Here is a 19,645-nt window from a genome sequence, read left to right as displayed (position 1 = left end):
CAAAGAAGGAATCAATCTGTAGCAGACAGCTTTCAGCAGTTTATCATGTGAAGTCTCTTAAGGAGATCTAGAAACAATCCAGTAGATCTTTCAGTTCATTTGCTCCTCTCTGCTCCCCCCCTTCTTGCGGACATGAACACAATTCAAATCCTTATTAGGAGCCTTCTGAGCAGACTGTGCTCACACATCTTTTTAACAAACTGCAACAAAGCAACACCAAACTCTTTGTGACTCATTGTCAGCAACAGTGACCCCTGTATAGACAGGGGAAGTAATGTCAGAATTTCAGTTCAGAGGCCACAGCCTGCAAGGCACAAAGGCATGGGAGTAAAGTAATGGTGAGTGTACAGCAACTGTAGAAGGTGGGACAGGGATACTGGAGACCTCAACTAGGGAAAGGCTCATGAGGTAACCAAGAATTAACTTAGGAGATAGTATTTATGGAAGAGTAATAGTACTATGACAGTGCTTATCATTAAACCCTCTTCCCCAGTTTGAGAAATTGACTCTCTGCATCAGAAATTCCAAGTTTGTACACATACACCTCTGAAAAAACACACACACTTCAGTATTAACAATGTGTTTGACAGGACAACCACTTTATTACAAAGAACAAACAATGCTTCAAAATAAGACTAATCAACTTGTATTGTACAAAATGTCAATTTCCTTGTAGAGGTCATGAAGTAACAGACTGTAAGATTAAGTTCACATCAAATTCGCTATCCTGAAATAATCAGATAACAACAGTAATACTTACTACATCTTCAGAGTTTATGGCAAGATCATGTGCTCTACTCCAAACTACATTCAAAATATATTGCTATAATTACTTTGAAAACACAAAGTGTAAGTTATTGTTCACTTCATTTCCACTTTCACAAGAACATTCTGAAGATGAAATTGTAGCAGTGCCTGCCATAACTGGCACAACTGTTCTATGAACTGGCACAACTGTTCTATGCTTACACAGTCACAACCTCCCTAAGAAGTTCAGTAAACCTAGACATTTCTACAATACGGATATAGTAATCTGCTAGATTTCAGCTTCTGTTGCATGTCCTTTAGCAGTATTTGAAATAAATGGATAACACAGAGTCTCAAAGAGCTGGTGTCAACAGTCTTCTAAACTTTAAAATCAAACAATCAATACTTGTCTGATACTAGCTGATAGGCAAACAGGTGGGATTTAGACATTATAAATACAGTTCTAAAAACAGACCAAAAAGTGTATTTTACAGTGTGTACCACAATTTCAGTTTAAAGTAAAAGTGTAAGCAACTGAAGAGTTGCATATGATCACTATTCAACGTTACCCAACTTGGACAAAAAAAAAAAAGTGACATCTTATGTCAAGTCAGCTGAAGAAAGCACACTCACAAGGAAATTATACTTTCATTGAAAACGCCACAGTTTTACCCTTTGGTAGTCATAACACACCCACTGAAAAAAGAAATTGTGCAAAGCATGTGAAACCAAGTGCAAAAAACTCCACCCAGACACACCCAACAGGTTTTATTCTTAAATAACAACTCTACAATCACCGCTATCAACCAACAAAATCAAAGCCACAAGTATTTTCTCTAAAGGCTTCTTTCACAGTACTAATAAGAAAATCCAAGTTCTATTCTTCTAGTAGACAGTTCATTTGTATGGTACTTTTGTTATCAGACAGTATTGGTAGTGAGATCCTACCTGACGAAATGGGCCATTAAAACACAAATATCTTAAAGCCAGTTAACTTCAGGAAAAGTCCTATACATTCATACTATAAACACTGTTTAAAGTGAAACTGGGATATGTGTCATTGTCATAAAAACATGATTCTTCTCTGGAGTCAAACCACGTGTGTTACTCCTGTGCCACAATTAACACTATTATAGCTATTTATGGTCCCTAGCACTTTCTTGATGCTATTGGAGCATGTGATGCATTGCGATAACTTAAGGCTGTACCAGCACTTCGTTATAACCCTGATTCTCAGGGCAGCCAACACTTGGCTGTTAAATCTCCTCTGGGAGACTTGAGCTGCTAAATCTTTACTATTTTAGTGATACTTTTCCCACCAAACCAGGCACATCATTGATTTTAGTTTATATCTTTACAAATGTTCTTAAGACAAATTTTACTGGAAGAGGCAAGAAATTCTACTTTGATGTATAATCTTTTGGCATTTGGGGCAAAATTAAAGTGCAAAGTATAAACTTCATTGCACAGTAAATAATTTAGATTTTATTTTTAAATAAATCTTATTTAGGTGCCTCAATCTATTCACCTAGTGACGTTGTCCAACTCAGCCTCTACACTTTGGTAAACATAGTTTTATATACAGATACATAAATAGCATTTAAAATGTTTACCTTTATTTTACTACTGTGAACAATTTTTCTCTTTTCCCATAGGAATGGATGAACCTATTCCTAGAAGTAATGCTTGTTGATTTTATCAGCTAGCTAGTTAATGTAAAAGATGCATAGTAAAAGGGAGATACTGAACTTGATTGGTAGAATATATTGGTAAAGCAAACAAGCACTTAAGAAGATTAACTGGAATAAATATGTTGAAAGTTGCCATATAATGTGTGCAAAATTGCTTACCATGTATTCCAAACTTTGGTTAAAATTTTCAGATTGAAGTTTTACAGAAACATTATGGAAGCAACACAAGTGATTACTAACACAGGAATGAGGTAAGTTATTATTAGTGCAAAAAGCAAGCATATGCTAAAAGCAAAGCATATGGATTAAAAAAAAAAAAAGATAATAAATCTCATGGATATTTTAATACAAGACCAGAAAGGTCTCTTGTAAACACTGGTATTTACAAGTTTAAGATTTGTACAACTACAAAATGATAATTTTAAGTAATAGTAGTGCATTTACAATGAATTTATGTTTTTTGTAATAAGAGCAATGGATAAGTTTATCTTTTTCCTTTTAAATTTTCAGGGGATATTTTTCAAGACTAAGATATTTGTTACAAATAGTAGAAAAAATCATTTCTTTACAAAAAAAGTATATATTAAAATAGTTACACATTTTAAGTTACTATATAATATCTGGAAATTTTTGCCTTGTACTCAGGCACCAGAATGAAGAATGTGATATAGGGAATGGAAACCAAACAGAATTTGCTCATAGCCCAAATCTTATGAATTATCTATGCAAGATCTGTAGCAATCCTGGGGACTCAACCTCAAACACTACTACTTGTGCCAATTCTTTTATTAATTTTTGATTTGAAACTCTGTGTTCTTTACATTTTAACTTATCACTACCAAAAAGAGCTGCTGGATAGAGAGCAATCCTCCACCCCACCATCTTGGATATATTTTCTGTATGATACTCATACCTGAGCAAGGCTCTACAACATCGATGTGTCAAACGTAAAAAAGGTTATATATTTTTAAGATAAAAACAATGCAAAAATAAAATATTTGTAGCATTTACAAATAGTACAAGAGTTACATTAAACACTACATTCGAAAATTGAGATTTATTAAGTAATTTCTACTTTGAGCCTGATGTTTTCATATCTGCAAAGCAAAGGAGACATTGTTAAATGTTTCATAATTTCACATGGTGTACACACTCAAACATTTTCAAACAGCCACTATTTCAAAGTTGTAGGATATAGGTAACCCCTGCCAAATAAAGTGTTAAAACAGCACTGAAATACTGAACATCACAGAAGACAATTTCTTCATTGTTACTCCCCATCTTAGAAAAGCACATATTAGAAACCAAGCAGTGGAGCATTCAACAGGTGGGTCTCAGTCCAGCAGCTGAGATCAGCTACCCCCCTACCACAGTTCCTTGCTGCCCAAGGGGATGGGCACTCTGCCCTTCCTACCTTCCTCTGTGCCCACAGTACCTCTTGCTGAGCAAAGCCAGTTCCCAACAAAGCTAATCCAGAAACGGGAAGGAGCAGGAGGAGAAGCTGGCAAAACTTGATACCCCATATTGGCTTACTTATAAGGCAGGCCAAAACTGACCAGGCTAACACTAATTTTAGTTTCAGTGGATCCATTCCCATCCCCAAATCATCATGAACCTGTACAAATTCAAGCTCAGGGACAAGATGACAAAACTTTTTCTGGTTCTAACACAGATTTTAAAGTGTATATGCATCACAAAAATGCACCTGATATCACCTGATGGAATTTTTTTTCCATTCAGGAAGGTGAAAAGACTGAAAAAAACCCTGAATTATTCAGAAGCAACAACTAGAATTGCATAAAACTCCCATAAGGAACAAACTAACATTTCAAGCAGTTCACATGCAGTGCTGCGTTGGTTCTGGAAGAAATGCACAGCTCCTGCTCCACTCAAATGCTGTGTGTAACAGTGACTTTACCTTGGAGCCACCGAACCTGTGTGGCTGGGCCGTAGCCTCTCTCATTCTTGGCTGAAATCCTGAACACTATGGCAGGCCGGGAGGTGTAATCCACGTGGGCATTGGAAAGCTGGGCAGCAGTCACTATGCAAGATGTTTTAAGACCACAATATATCCTCATAAATACAAGTTGACTTGGATTTTCCTGTAGTTGCGTGGAACGGATGGCTAAGTAGGCAGAATATTCTAAAATATTTCCAGAGGGTGAAACAGGAGGCTCCCAAGAAAGATGAATACAGTCTACACTCTGAAGAAGAGAGAAACATATGATAGTATGTAGCTAACTGTAAATATCTAAACAATACAAAAAACCACCAAATTCTAAAGATTATGTCACCACCACTCTGGAGATAAGGATGTCTTTTGACTTTTTTTTAAAAAGTGTGGTAAGCCCCTATAGATTTAATGATCCAACACTAGAAAATCATGGGAAAACTATAATTAGCTCTTAAAAGAATTCTTTTTAGCAAATTTCTTAAAGAAATATTGAGCAGAGTTAACTAAGTAAGCTTTGGACACTATTCTGTATGACAATTTTAACTTAAAAATAAAACTAACTATAACTAAGAGCTCTGAGATTACACTGGCAACGAGAATTTCCTACATCAGAACCAGAATCAGAATAACCTCTATTTCTCACCTTGGTGATTTTGACTGTTGAAGGAGCTCCAGGAAAACCTGGAATGCACGTCTTGAATTCACTGATTTTACTGAAAGGCCCGACACCACAGCCATTAATTGCAGCAACTCTGAATCTGTACACTGTGCCTGGAAACAGATCTTGTTTCTTTAGTAATCTGTAGTCTGGTACATCTGCACCTTCCATCTGAAAATAAAGCAACATTTGTGATAATTTTAAAAATATTATAAATACAATTAGCCTAAAAAGTGTTAAACTGAGATTAATAAAGTTTAATTGAAACTGAAATCTATTTAATACTGCTGTACTTACATCAGAATTTAAGAAAAGGTTTTGACTGACAGTATTTCACATCAAAACAGCTGATGTAATATGCAAAGTAAGACTACATGTCTAGACCAAATGATATCCCATTTTTTCAGTCATTTAAATTAAACTGTGCCTTGTGGTTATTTTTACTCAGGAAAGTTAAAACAAAGTAGCATTTACAACTACAAAAGTTATGATTTAGTTAACATAATCTTCTGTCCTAAAAAATATTTTTACTTCAAAAGCAGTTATTTCTAACATTAGGAGCTGCAGTACAATGTGTAGGTAATCAAAATGTTTTAAGGAAACACCCAGTAACTTAGTAACAAACAGCTTTCTGAAACATTATGTGCTACCATACTTCCATTATTAAAATATGCATTGATGCATCACTGATCCTTACAGTGGAACTATTTTCCTACTGAATAATGTAAAAGAACTACAATTAATGTAAACATTGTATAATGTACTGTGCTCTTTAAAACTAAGACATAGAATATTTATAGTGAAGTGCTTGCAAAGGAAGGCTTCAGGTTTTTTTTGTTTCTGTCTCAAGAAGACATAATTTTTGTTTCTAGTTAATGAGGACATCACTAATTTACACTTTTACTGTCAAAACTGTTACACTTTTTCGAGTTTCACACTCATAATTTTCATGTATCCACTTACATGTACCAAATAGTAAGTCAGAAAGATCTAATAGAAAAGCCAGTACAGTTCCAGATCTACTCTTTTTAAACAGTCTAGCCTATGTCTTACTAATGTCTTTAAAATTTTTATGCAAAGATTCTGGGAATAGAGAAGAAACTGAAACATTTCAATGCTGGACTGAAATAACATATTAAGAAATTGTGGGAGTTTTAGCTTTTAAGAATTTCACTGGCTTGAAAATTTATAAGTTTACAATCGTTTTCTAAGGCAAGAAATAAAAAAAGAATAAGCAATAGCAAAATAAGATATTTTGTATTATCATACATAAATAACAAAGGAAATTCATCTAGTTTAGGAAATAGTAAAAAAAGGTGAGAAAAATACATGAAGAAATACTGGTCATAAAATACAACTCCTACAAGCACCAGATTCTGCTGCAGTATTAGAAAATCCCATTTTTTTTGTGAACTATATAAGTAACAAATTCTGTAATAGGTATATGCAAGTTATATCAGAGAAGCAGCAGCTACCTTGCTATTGATGTTCAGTGTTTCCTCCGGCAGCAAGTAGAACTGGCTCACCACAGCACTGTTGTTCTTAAAAATTCCCACATCATACCACCGGCGGTCCCTGGTTTTCACCGGTGCTGGCAGCCTCTGGGGAGCTCTCTGGTATTTGAAGAACACATCATGTAGATTACCCACACTTCAATGCCATGGAAAAAAATGTCAAGCCTCTAGTATATGTAAGAGACAACCCCCTTTTATTGCAGTATTACTTTCCTATACTTCAAATCAATATGCATGTATTATTAAAATACTCTGCAAAACCAACTGGTTCTTATACATTTACTCAGACACAGTCTGTCATTTAAAAAGTAACAGCTGGGATGTCGCATCTGATATTCTGAATGGGGCAGGGAAGAAGGTTAAATCTGTTGAACTAGGTGTCTGTAGCAGCATCTAGTTGAGAGAAGATCTTGACTTTCAGAGGTCAAGAAGTTTCCCAAGGTGGTCCAACATCAGCAGCTCCCCCTAGGGCTCAGCTGTAGCTCAGCCCCACACATGCTCGTTCTCAGGCACTGTGGAACTCGCCTGCAGCTGAGAACAGCCTTCTGCTGTGGCATGGGGCTGTGGGGATGGAGGGCATGCAAACTGCTCCTGACTGACCCAGTAAGACAAACTGGCTTTCTTGCTGGTCTCCAGGCACCAGGGAGAGCACTTGCATAGTCAGGTGCCAGGCACAGATCCTGCTAAGCATGGAAATGGGGCAGGAGCTGCAGCTCTTGGCAAAGAGCTTTTGCTCTTGGCAAAAGCACGCCACCCTTTGGCAGCAGCTGCTTCTCCCCATCCTTAGTTCCTTGCTTTTGGTGGCAACAGTAGCACCTTGGGTGTGTATTAAGTTGTAAGCAGGTGAAATAGGAAGCATTTACTTTTTCAGGCAGTATTTACAGCTTGCATAGTCAGTCCCCATCTCCTCTAGGGAAAAACATCAAGATGTCAGTTCAGTTACGTTTCAAATCTATAGAATCAGCAGCTAACACTAGTCTGATTTAATAATTTAACTTCATTCTAAATTCAGGAAAACTTTTTATATTTGCACATCATGCAGCAGAGACCATTCCACTGTGCCAGTTGATGAAAATGATTCCACAGCTGAAACATGCACTTGGATCTCCTCCCAACTACACAACTGTTACTTAGATTCACATCTAACCCACACAATGCAATTAGTTTTACAACAGAAAACTTTACCCCCGTATTATTCACTCCAAGCTCAAAATAAACACTGCTTTTCTTTCAAAAATATAATTAAAGGAAAACAGAAGAGCCCTTACAACTAATCAACAGAACAATAGGTAAAGCAATTTGATAATACTTTTTCACACTTACAGAAGAGTGTGAATCATTTGTCTGTCCAGTACTGACCCTTGTTGAAGGCGTGACATAAGCAGTTTCAGCAGCTAAAAACAAAACATGAAATCTTAAAAACATAAGCAATAGAAAAAATTTAATACAAAACCCACAGAGTATGAAAGTTGACCTCAAAAGCCATTTACAAATATTTGTTGCACAAGAATGTCTCAGACTTTTTTCACATGCAGTTCTATTTATAACACAAACTAATTCTGGCTTCTATCAAATTCTATCAAATTCAGAACAATTCTGAAAGTCTGGCACTGGAGGCTGCTACAGATAACACAAACAGAAGGCAGGACTCAGAAAATCCTAAAAAGTGACAGCATTATGAAATCAATATAACATATTTGTGAACAAATAATCTAAATACCAGATTGAGGCACATTCTGGGGACATTGTATGAATAGTCTAAGTGTGAATTCTTAATTTGATTGCATTTTTTCTGACATCGATACAGTTTGAATTCTGAACATAAGCAGTTAAACTGTAAACAACCTTAACAAATGGGAGCAGAGCATTCATTAAATTTAAAATGGAATCTTTAAAGAAAAAAAAAAAGATTAAGCACATGAGTAACACATGAGAGTGTTAGTATTCTATACTTGTGTTCCTGGGTTCTGGTCTTAAAACACAATACTGCTTGGTAAAAATCACACATCAATATGAGAATACAGTTCTTTGGTTAACGCTCAAAACAATAACAAACACTGCCTGTGGATATTTGTCAAAAACAAAACTTGAAAAACTACCCGTTTATGTTCTGCATTGCTGCTTATTTTGGTTATTTCCAGCAGCCTGTGAAGAGGCCAGCACATTAGACCAGCAGTGAGCTGGCCACATTTATTACAGAGGTCAGTTGCTTAAAGTCAAAATCATCCAAGGTTACCATTTTACTCTTTTGCTGACTAAACAGACAAGCACTGAATAAAAATAAATGTGCAATAAGCAGCAAAACAGGCTACCACTGATATTTAGAAAGTGGACCTCTGCATAAATGAAGATTTGTCACTTATAGGAAACAGGGTGATTTACAAATGCATAGAAGGAAAATCCTGATATTAAAAGATGTATAAATCCAGGCTGCACAAGGTCTTCAATGCCCAAAGCCCTATCTACATCCCAGGTACTACTCAAGACAGGAATCCCACCACACTATAGGAACTCTGACGGCCTTAGAAATATATGGCTCAAAATACAGTATGTGAAACACATTTCAAACCTTCAGATTTTGAATTGAATGTTGTTAGTGAAGTTTCATCTTTAACAACTGCCCCATTTGTACTTGATGACTCAGTTTTAACAGCCTGCGGGGTTACCATAGTTTGTGTGCTGGAGATAGTACTCGTTACAGAAGAATCAGGATTTACACTTTGTTTGTCCAAGTCATGTAATTCAGCTACATTTGGTGATGTCTGAGCACCTTAAAAAAGAAGAAAATATTAGCAAGAATTCAATATTGATAACACACCAAATCTCAACTTGATCTAATGGATTTATTTTCATATAAAGCCTGAGTTTAGCTCAGAATTAGGTTAGAACAGATCTGATTATATTGATTGCTAATGCTTCCTTTAGGTTTATAAATTAACAGGAGTCTGTCTCCACAGTCATAAACAGGTGTATATTAACAGTTATTTTAAGTTTGCTGTTTTTTATGTATTTGGTCACAAAAAAATTAATTAGGGGAAAAAACCCTACTAAAATAAAGCATCCACACAAATCAGTATCACAGATTTCTAAAAATCAATTTAAGATTAACCCCTGTAGAAGTCTGTTTCTCACTTAGCAATAAGAACCAACACTTCCTCATTTAATTAAATTACACTGTGAAGAAAATAAAAATCCAACTACCTATAAAATACATTGAGATCAAATATAAACAGATCAGGTGATTAAGCCCGGATTCACTACGCTGAACTTAAGGTACTTCAATGACATGCATAAATCAGAGCCTTGCGATCTTTTACTTCCTCTACAGTCAGAGAGAAACATGCTTGTCTCTACATTGCCTGAAATTTTACATCAGCCAATAGCTAAGAGACAGACACAGTGTTGGAGTTTGGAGTTACTATCACCATAATGTTGTAAAATGTCGTCTGTCCCTTTTTACTTGATACTAAAAATGGCTATTTATGTTTAGAGAGATTGTCCATCATAACAATGAATATACTGAGAATTTCCCGTACCTTGCAACACTTCAAACAAGTTAAGATTTCAATTTTCTTTGTATCTTCTAAAAATACGTTCAGTAATAACTAACACAAGTTGGGTTTCTTAAACTACAAAGGACTCTTTAAATAATTTTAAACTACAAGACAGAAACAGTCTTATTTTATGTTTTTGAGATTAATTTTAACTCTCACTTTTTTTTTCCTCTATTTTTTTTCCTATAGTGATCTTACTTGAAGAAGTACAAACAGGCAAAAGAGAAGGGGCATTTAATTCTTTGAATCCTGTAGCATCTGTGTGGTTTTTCATAGTCTCCTGTGTAACCTTGTTTTCAGGTGCTGCAACCTTTTCTTTTCCTTCTACTTTTGAACTGGATGAAAGGGCAACTCGGACCTAACCAAAACAACACATTTGTTAATGTTACAATCCAAAGTTCAGAGATTTCAATTGCAAACATGGCATGAAAATGCTTGCTCATAAACAACAATATAAACTCCTCCAATAATTCCTTCTAGTACTTTAAATTAGACCAAGAAATCAATCTCTCAATCTTTATCTTAGTCATTATAAAACAAAGACTCAAACACTGAGTTGACTTGGAACACTCACAGTAAATTTTATCATTACATGGCATTTCATTGCTGTGTATATTTAGTCTACTGGAGGGACTTTGGGCAATGGGGAAAATCACAATTAGGCTTTCAACCTTCGCTTTCCTGACATGCACTTGAGATATTTCTACTCTTAGTGAAATTTATGGTATTTCTACGTATGTTTTCTCCAGGAATACATTATGGATCCCATACAGATCTCAGACTTTACACAACTAAGAAACGAGATCCTTTAGCCAGAGTTTGTCCTCACTATTTCTGTTAAATTGGCAGAACAGAGGAACACGTACAACTGCACACCACAGATAATAACTGGATTTAACTTGCTGTAGGAACTTACAAATAAGCAGACTAGCATAAAACTAAACTAGACTAACAAAGCAGGAATATGCCTTATTCTTTTTGTTTCCCACATAATGTCACCAGCATTCTGAGAATGAATAGTATTCCTATTGGAGTCAGACTTACAGTTGGCACTGTGGAAGACAATATAGTTGCAATTCTCTTCTGCATTAACAAGAAGAGGTCTTGAAAGATTGTATCTCAATCATAAAAGCAAGAAGTATGTAAGAAAACAGACAACTACTTCAGCAGGTGTCTTTCTATTTTTTTATTTGCTTTTTTTTTCTCTTCTAAGACCTAAAAAGTATGCAGGAAGTTTTGAAACTGAGAAACATTTTGGCAGTTCACTACCTTATCACACTGTTTTGACACTGAAGCATTTTTCAGCTTACACTTACATTATTAGGAATGAGATTATTTGTTTGGCTGGGATGATCCACCTTCATTTCTGCATAAGGGATGCTAGGCACTGATTGCAGACTCTGATGAAGAGAACAGCCACCTTGCAGGTAAACAAAAGCAAATTCCCATCAGTTCTGCAAAACTTAATATTATGATTGTTTTAACCTATTTCAGTAAGAAAAAGAGAGGCCAAAGTTGCCTGAAGGAAAACTTTATTGTAAGTCTGAAATGAAACTGTATGGCTAAATAGTCAGATATAATCCCTTCCTCACTGTTTCCTTTCTCAACTTGTGCCTAGCATTCTAAAAATATCTTCATAATTCAGATAGCTGGCCAAAACCAACAGAAACAAGTTAAAGGGGAGTTTGCCATAATTATGATGCAGGCATTTGTAGAATAACCAAAGAAACAGGGTCTCTCTCTCATAGAATGGTTCTTTAAAAAACAAAACTCATATTTATTACTTATGCAACCCTCCAGTCCACCTGTGCACAAGCATTAGTGTAATGGCATCTGACTGCTACCTTGTGAACTCAGCACTGATGTCTCAGGAGCGCCAGTACCAGGAGTTCCAGCCACCAGTGGCACTGGTGAGTCAGCATGTAATTGAAGAAGATATCCTTCAACTGTAGGTACTTCATCCCACTTCAATTGAAAAGAGTTGGTTGTAGCTCTGATCAGCTGTACCTGTGATGGTGCTAGAGGTCTCTCTACAGGAAACCAATAAAACACAGATGGCATGTTAGAAATTGCCTTCCCCTACCAGTTCATTAAATAGCTGCATATTGCAAGTAAAATCAGTCGCTCCTTTTTCACTGATGTACAATATATACGAACATATACTCAACAAGAAACCACTGCCAAAGGGGGCAAGTCAAGACAGAGAATTACAAAGTGTCTTTTCAAAGTGTTCAAAAATGCTCCAGTTTTTATGTTTTGTTTTTAATGGTTCTTCTGCTGCCAGTAGGCCTTTAAGTTGTAGCTACATCACTGTAGGGATTACAGAGAGAGCAGATCCTTGTGCTTTCCTGAAACGCTGCAGGTAGCTCTTTGGCTCCTAAAGCTTTACATATTCCTCTAATTCACAAATTATTCCTCTTCCTTTTTGCTTGCTCTGTGTTGCTGAAGTGAGCTTTAACTTCTTCTGCACAGGCTGAAACATGGACATGACTAGCCCATGGCTTGCTCCTCTCACGTGCCTCTATGCCTGACCAGGCTGCAGTCCTAAGTGCACCCCTTCCCCGCTATTTTTCATTTTCTGAGGGAAAAATGAAACAGGAAAAAAAAAGTTCTATTCTAATTCCCTCTCTCCCAACTCAGTGTCCTACTATCAATGCAGCTACTAATGAATGATAAGTCTCCAGAATTCCTTTCATCCCCAGGATCAATTTGGTCCTTTCTTAGATTGAAGAGTATCTTTTTGCAGTCCGAGAGATGAGGAAGCAGCAGCAATGATCCCAAGAGATGGGATTTGGTGAAAAAAGTAAGTAGTAGCAGAAAAGATCACTAAAAAGAGGCCAGGAACCCTGAGTTTAGGCAAAACAGCCTTTAGCATCTTGTATCAACTGACTGTGGCATGCAGTGCAGAATTTAGCACAAATTTCTTTCAGAGGCTTTAAACAAGCCTTCCTATTTTTTTTTTTTGGTTTAAGTAATAGCCTTCAAACAACCAGCAGTAAAGCATGATTTAAAAACCATTTTTAAAATGTAAATACTCTTCAAGTCTGCTCATCAGTCATGCAAGCTTTCCATATGTTAATAAAACACACAACATAGTACAAGTCTCTTATTTATTTCTGACTCACCAGTATCAAGGTACCAAAGATCTTTGCAGCAAACTTGATTGTTCCAAGCTTTTCTGTAACCATCTCTACCACTCCAGATATACAGACGAGTGCCAACAGCTACAGCACAGTGTCCTGCTCTTGGCCCTGGTAACAAGTTACTTTTGTCCTCCTGGCAATCTGAGATCAGACCTATCCATTCTGTGGTATCTAGTAAATGAAACTCAAAGCATTTAGTTTCTAGATGATCTCCAAAACAAGAAATAAAGATGTTAACACACTTAACTGCTCAGAAAAAAATGAAAATAAATCACCTCTCTTTTTTATAGATAGCTGCATTTAAAATGGAAATATTATGAAGAGATGGTCACTTGCCAATTATTGTGCAAGATAAAATCAATTCATACAGGCTGAATTCTGACCTCTGGTTATCTCTCTCAGGCAAACAGATCAGAAATTGAGAATTCAGGGATAGTACTAACATGCTTAGAAAAACTTCATTTCAGAATCGGTCTCCTGTGTTCTTCTATAAATGAAGGAATATTTACATTACTTAGCATTAAAGTTGTATTAACAAAGATTTGAAAAAGCAAACCTGCTAAATCTTCAAAGAAAAATAATAATTAAAATATTTATTTTCAAGTAATGTGCAAAAAACTGGCAGCTTTTTTAGTCAGCCAGGATTACAACTATGCATCCTCAACATTTATCAATGTCTTCAAAATAGTTACTCTACTCTGTTAAGAAAATATTAATTCAAAATACCCAGTTCCAGAAAGAAAGAAACACTAACCCAAATTAAGATAAGAAAAAGAACCGGTGCATTTCCATTCACCATCAGGAGCAGAAATTTCACCTCCTGCTGACTGTGGAACCCATCCACCAAAAACATACATTCTGAAATACAGAAAAAGAGGGAAGAGGGAAAAAGAAAAGAAAAGAAACACCAATTAACAGCTAGATGTGTTGCATGGGCTCTTTCAAACTAGAACAAAAAGGAAAATTTCCAGTGTGTCACAGTTCTTGTTCACAGCAAATTTTATTTGTATCTACTGTCTTTATGAAGTACTGAGGCGGACATCTACCTCCTGAAATTTCTGAGTAAGCTGACTGATTGAAAAATGCAACCACACAAAAAAGTCCCAGAAACTTCTCAAAAAACTTATTAGAAACAGCAGTCAATACTGGAAGGTTTAGCCAACCATCAAACTTCGAAGGCTCTCCAAAAATACCACACGTACAACAGAATTTCTACAATCCTTTACTGCAGAGCCCTCAGTAAGTCAGGCTAAAACAAGATGACTGGCATAATATTAAATTTTTATATAATTCAGATATTAAAATTTAAAAATATAATGCAGGCTACAAACTACTGACATTTTAAGTAAATAATAAAAAGCTAAGCTGTTGGATCAGAAGATATAAAGCTTTCATACTTCTTTACTCCCTTGCCTCTTTCTCCTCATGCCAGCTTGTAAATTGATACAAAACACACTGAAACCCACATTTTAAAATCCATTTTATTAATGCTACCTGCCAAAACAAACCATATTGGCAAGAAGCAGAGTAATGAGGGACAGACTGCAGAAGAAGCAGGGAATAGTTTTGCCTGGAACTAGTTTTACTCTTTGAGAAGTTTTTTTGTATAGCTACCTAATCTGTGTCACACACATAGCAGCACTGCAGCTTACTCCTGACAGAGCTCAAGCCCAGCTGAGGCTGCCCCAGAATGCACACAGGTGCTCCAAGAAGCCCAGAAAGCTGCTGGTGGCTTGGGCAGATTGTCCTGCTGGATGGAAACACTGATGGACTTCTACCCTTGAGTTAATAATGGCACTGAAACAGCAGAAGTAAACTACTCTACAGGGCTGATGTTTATACTGAATATACAGTAGTGGATAAGCATCATCATTCCCCTACTAGGTATACCTTTCTAGAGTTGAGCTTTTAACAACAGACATACTTGTTTCCTATTACATTGGCCGTATGGAGACTGCGAGGAAGTGGTACTGTCCCTTTGGTTTCTGGTCTTGACCAGGTCATGGTTTCTAAAAGAAAGAGAAAAAAATTCGCAAAAAAAAAAAAAAAAAAAAAAAAAAAAAAAAAAAAAACAAAAAAAACACACCTTGTTGCTACATATTTCACTACCTGGATTTTAGGAGGAAACCTACCTCTAATACTCAGCAAAGCTAAATTTCACCTTTTTAAAATGGCTACTTTTAGAAAAAGGGTGCAATAACAAGCACTTGGAACTTCTTTTTAACAAAACACGGGAAATACTGACAAACTAAGTGTTTATCAAAAACATAAATTATGGTTTCATTATGGTTATTCAACTTGGCTTCTTTAGAGTGTTTTAAAGACTATGGTATCTGTGTCATGTAGTACTCATAATTAGTGAGGATAATATATGCAAACAATCTATTTAATTCCAAATATTACAAAAGGTTAACACTATGGTGTCAGTCTCAATAATATCTGCACCACAGCCTGCCATTAACCATTCTATACTGTATTTTTTCCCCTCAGCCAGTAAGCACTGACTTCTGCTGGCAAACCAACTCACCTATGTCAAGTTCCCAGAGATCATTAAGCCGACAGCCACACATGCCTCCAAAAATATACATCTTTGGGCTTCCCACATCTTTTCTGCAGTACACTATGGCTGTATGAGATTCTCGGGGAGATGGCAAGATTCCTTTGGTCACAGGAATACTCCAGCCGACCACACCAGACCCATGTTGCAGCTCCAGTTCATAGAAATCATTTAAATATCTAGAGTATTATTGTCAAAGTATGAAAAACTCACTTATAAGCATGACAACAAGTGCACTTTAAACCCTGACTGCTTCCAGGTATTACAAACTTCTGTCTTGGGAGGGTGCAGAGTTCTAAACTCTCAAAATATTTGATGCGTTGTGGGCAGTACCAAATCTGAATTCAAAATGGATTTTAAAAAAAATTTAACAGTTATAACTTGTTGCCTCTGATAAAACATGCTCTCTTATTTGATACATTGTATTACACAAAAGAAACATGAAAACAACATTTATTGCAAAAATTGCTGCATACGGACACACAATAAACCTCAAAGCAGTGGGAAATACATGATGACAAGAGGTATTAGAGAGAAATTTCTGCAACTCTTAAAGCAATGAAGGTGAGAAGCTGATGTTTTCTTGTGTCTTCAGGCTGGCCAATACACAATTAGCCATTTGTTGCTGAATCTATCAGCAAGTTATTTTTAGATAATGGTCTTTGAATCTTGGCATTCACACCAGATACCTTTTGTTTACTGTGCTTGAAATTGCCAGTTTACAGCTCAGTGGATATAAGTGCTCTGAGCTGCAGGTGAATGTCGATATAAAACTTCAGCATTCTAGCACAGTTTCTTACAATAATGGCAACTTCAGCTGCTATAGTAAAAAAATTCCAGATGAATTTATAACTGTTTTCCACAGCAATACAGAAGAAACATCCATCTAAGTCCCCGATGACTCATGAGACTCTGCTGATTGAGATAATTCTAACAAACAAGCCATTCTTAGAAACATCACCCAAAATACCAGGAGAAATACAAAAGCCTACTCAGGTTGCCCTACAAAAGTGTCAAAGCTGTCACTCAGTGTTCCATATTGTGGGATTAGCAAAAGGAATGCTTAACCTTCTTCACATGTAACCCCTTCACTGCACAAATAATCCAACTTTGAGCACTTGGTGTGCAGGATAGCCTGCCTAGAATGTTCCTTTTCAAAGCTGTTAAATCAAGTAATTTGTTTTTAAAGCCGTTAAATTCAAAAACAAATCAGCATACCTTGGAACATTATTATTTGAATCTTCACTTTCATTTGCCAGGCCACCAAATAAATAGCACTTGTTACCATACAAAGAAAAGCTGTGGCCAAGCCGAGGACAGGGTGGTGATCCATTTGAAGGAGCTTGAGGTTTTACTTTTTTCCAGAGCCATCGACTTGCCTTGAAGACAAAAAAAATTATTTTAAAACAATATCATTGATAGTCTGTCATAAGGGATAGAATTCATATAATATTAACACTTATATATTTTCTGAATTATTTTTAAGGGAATGCTGAGCTTTTCTTAGGACATTCATTAAAAAGGATATGTAAGAGCTAACCTTAATAAAATATTGAATGTATTACACTTAATTTAGACTAGATGAAAGTCTCTATTTCAAAGTTATTTAGAATAAACTTTAGATTCTTAAGATGGAAAAAATCTTCTGAAAAGCAAAGATCATCTAACTTTCTTCTGCAGTTGGTAAAATAAAATGTGTTTCTTCATAAACAGATAAATATAGTAGTCCTGAAAATCAAAACATAATCATACATTTCCTACCTGCAATTCATATAAATCATTGCTATATCTTCCATATTCAACCATTCCTCCAAAAACTAGTATTCTGGTACCATCACAAACAAATCCATGTGCTGCACAGCCTGGAGGAATATCTCCCCTAACAGCAGGAAGGAACCATTGATTCGTAACTATTGTAGGAAATAAAAAGCCAAAATCCAGAAAAATATATTAGAAAAACATTTCCAACACTGAAACATGTATTTTTAAACACCTCTGCTTTCTAAAGAATTACCTTTTATCTGCAGACAACTACGGTTATTTGCTTCACACTAAGTTTTAAATTAATTCTTTTTTTTTTTGATGACAAGAAAAGCAAAGACCTCTATCAAACCAGTGTTACCCAGTATATGAATGAGCCCATGAGGTCACAGTAATTAAGTCAGTCACTTGCCAAGAATAGAGGCTAATGAGGAACACAAGTGCAGTTCCACACAAAAGAGATAACCACACTAACTCAGAGGGAGCTAGCTCTAGAAACAGAATTATTAGAGCTACAGCAGCATGGCACTGTGCCTGGACTTAATAGCCCTATTCAAAAACTAATTACACTGTTCTGAGACTCATTTTAATATCCACAGAGTGGGAGAGGAGAGGCACAGAGTCGAGAAAAAGGAACTGATCCAGCAGCAGCAAAGTGGTGCCTAAACTGTTCTGAAATTTAAGAATTACAGGGGACAATGTCTTCTTTTTCCTACACATTTTACGAGCATGAAGAGGAGAAGAAGGAAATTAGAAGCTTCCAGTGAACGTTGCTGCAGGGGATTAAGATGGTCTCAGTGTGTGCCAGCTCCTCAAAAATCATCACATGCACAGCAAGGGCCAAGGATGATATCCCACACTCGGGTAGTTCAGGTCATAACCCTGCATCTTAACCCCAGAATAAAAAAGGTCAGTTGCGGCCAAGCACTCATCCAGAAACTGGAGCAACTAAGTCATGATGCTTTTTGTCACTGCTGCTAAGGGGAAACACCTTAAGCAGCAAGTCTGGGAAGAAAAAAACCAAGTCATTATAAGACTCACTGAAAAGGCACTAGTCAGAACCTCTGTTCTGATGGCATAACTATGTTAAGAGTTTTCTTTGGATTACTTGTCAGAACAGAAAGGTTAAGAGATTTTTTTCGTTCTCCCATCAGAAATCTGATTCAAGCATAGTAGATCTTGAAGATATCCGGAAAAATCGGCCTGGAAAAACCTCAAGCAGCCAACACTGTCTGACTGAGAAGCACAGATCAGTCACTAAACTCCCCCGTCTCGGCCTAAGCCCTGAAATTACACACAAGTTTTCCAGCCTCATCCAGCATTCAGTACAGTAACTATTTGGGCATCTGATCTTTCACAAATAAAATCGGTCTTGGGCAGCTTCCTGTTTGCCTGTTCCCGCTGTCAACACGTACAGTTTTCCAAACAAGATTCCCATTCCAGGGCATTCGGCTCTCGTGAGCTGCCGCCACCAGAGGGAAGGAGGGGGGGATCCGGACACTCGTAGGGACTAATCCCGCCTGCCGCCATTCAGCCGCGACCTGCCAGGGAAGAGGCTCCACATCCCTGCGCGACGGTCGGGGACAGCAGAGCAGCCGCGATTCTCCCGGTCGCTTTTCCCCAGCAAGGAGAACCAACCCCGCAGCACCAGCCAGGGCGCAGCACTACCCCACGGAAGACCCCTGGCCCAGGCATATTTTCCCCGCCATTTCGGCTCTGGGCAGTTCCTCAGCCCGCCCGCCGCCCCCTCAGCCACGGCCCCCGCGGGCAGTGCCGGGGGAGGGCGGGAGGCCTGGGGGGGATCCCCGGCGCCGTGCGGAGCCCGGTGCCACCGGCCGTCGCAGACGGGACAGCCCCGCCGCTGTCTCCCCCGTGGCCGGGCCCCGCCCCGCGCACCCGTGTTGTAGACGTGCAGCTCGTCGGCGATGCCCTCGTTGCCACCGCCGAAGATAATGAGCAACTCTCGGATGGCGACCGCGCGGTGCCCGTGGCGGGAGCGTGGCACCGGCCCCGTGAAGGAGGACACCCGCCTCCAGCTCAGCCCGGCGGCGGCCGCCGCCATCTCA

At 37.5% G+C, this 19,645-nt stretch overlaps 1 protein-coding gene across 3 annotated transcripts; it reads right to left on the bottom strand.

Annotated features, from left to right (window-relative positions):
* Window positions 1-578: 578 nt before the first annotated feature.
* Window positions 579-19,641, bottom strand: HCFC2 (host cell factor C2). Of its 3 annotated transcripts, XM_014272559.3 has the most exons (16): window positions 19,476-19,641; window positions 17,580-17,728; window positions 17,037-17,197; window positions 15,789-15,997; window positions 15,186-15,270; window positions 14,016-14,119; window positions 13,244-13,432; window positions 11,963-12,148; window positions 11,435-11,538; window positions 10,278-10,476; window positions 9,134-9,334; window positions 7,888-7,958; window positions 6,526-6,663; window positions 5,036-5,221; window positions 4,357-4,642; window positions 579-3,535 (listed from the first exon to the last, which is right to left on the bottom strand). In XM_014272559.3, the coding sequence occupies exons 1-16, from the start codon at window positions 19,639-19,641 to the stop codon at window positions 3,510-3,512; spliced, it is 2,460 nt and encodes an 819-aa protein (XP_014128034.2). In that variant the 3' UTR covers window positions 579-3,509. The 3 variants fall into 3 exon arrangements, with proteins under 3 accessions (XP_014128034.2, XP_014128033.2, XP_014128035.1); XM_014272558.3 differs by having other exon boundaries at window positions 579-4,642; XM_014272560.3 differs by having other exon boundaries at window positions 579-4,642; window positions 10,317-10,476.
* Window positions 19,642-19,645: the final 4 nt, after the last annotated feature.

This window comes from Zonotrichia albicollis, chromosome 4 (genome assembly GCF_047830755.1).
Source record: "Zonotrichia albicollis isolate bZonAlb1 chromosome 4, bZonAlb1.hap1, whole genome shotgun sequence".
In the NCBI taxonomy this organism is placed as follows: Eukaryota; Metazoa; Chordata; class Aves; order Passeriformes; family Passerellidae; genus Zonotrichia; species Zonotrichia albicollis.
Note: the sequence above shows the minus strand (reverse complement) of the source record. Positions and strands in the feature narration are given on the sequence as shown.

What these genes read in the sequence shown, in the direction of transcription:
- HCFC2 (XM_014272558.3), bottom strand. Translation starts at nt 19,641, where the DNA reads ATGGCGGCGGCCGCCGCCGGGCTGAGCTGGAGGCGGGTGTCCTCCTTC. An exon ending in GCTGCACGTCTACAACACGG is followed by an intron (nt 17,729 to 19,475) that starts GTGCGCGGGGCG and finishes TTCCTACAATAG; the next exon opens with TTACGAATCAATGGTTCCTT. An exon ending in TCTCTGGGAACTTGACATAG is followed by an intron (nt 15,271 to 15,788) that starts GTGAGTTGGTTT and finishes TCTTTCTTTTAG; the next exon opens with AAACCATGACCTGGTCAAGA.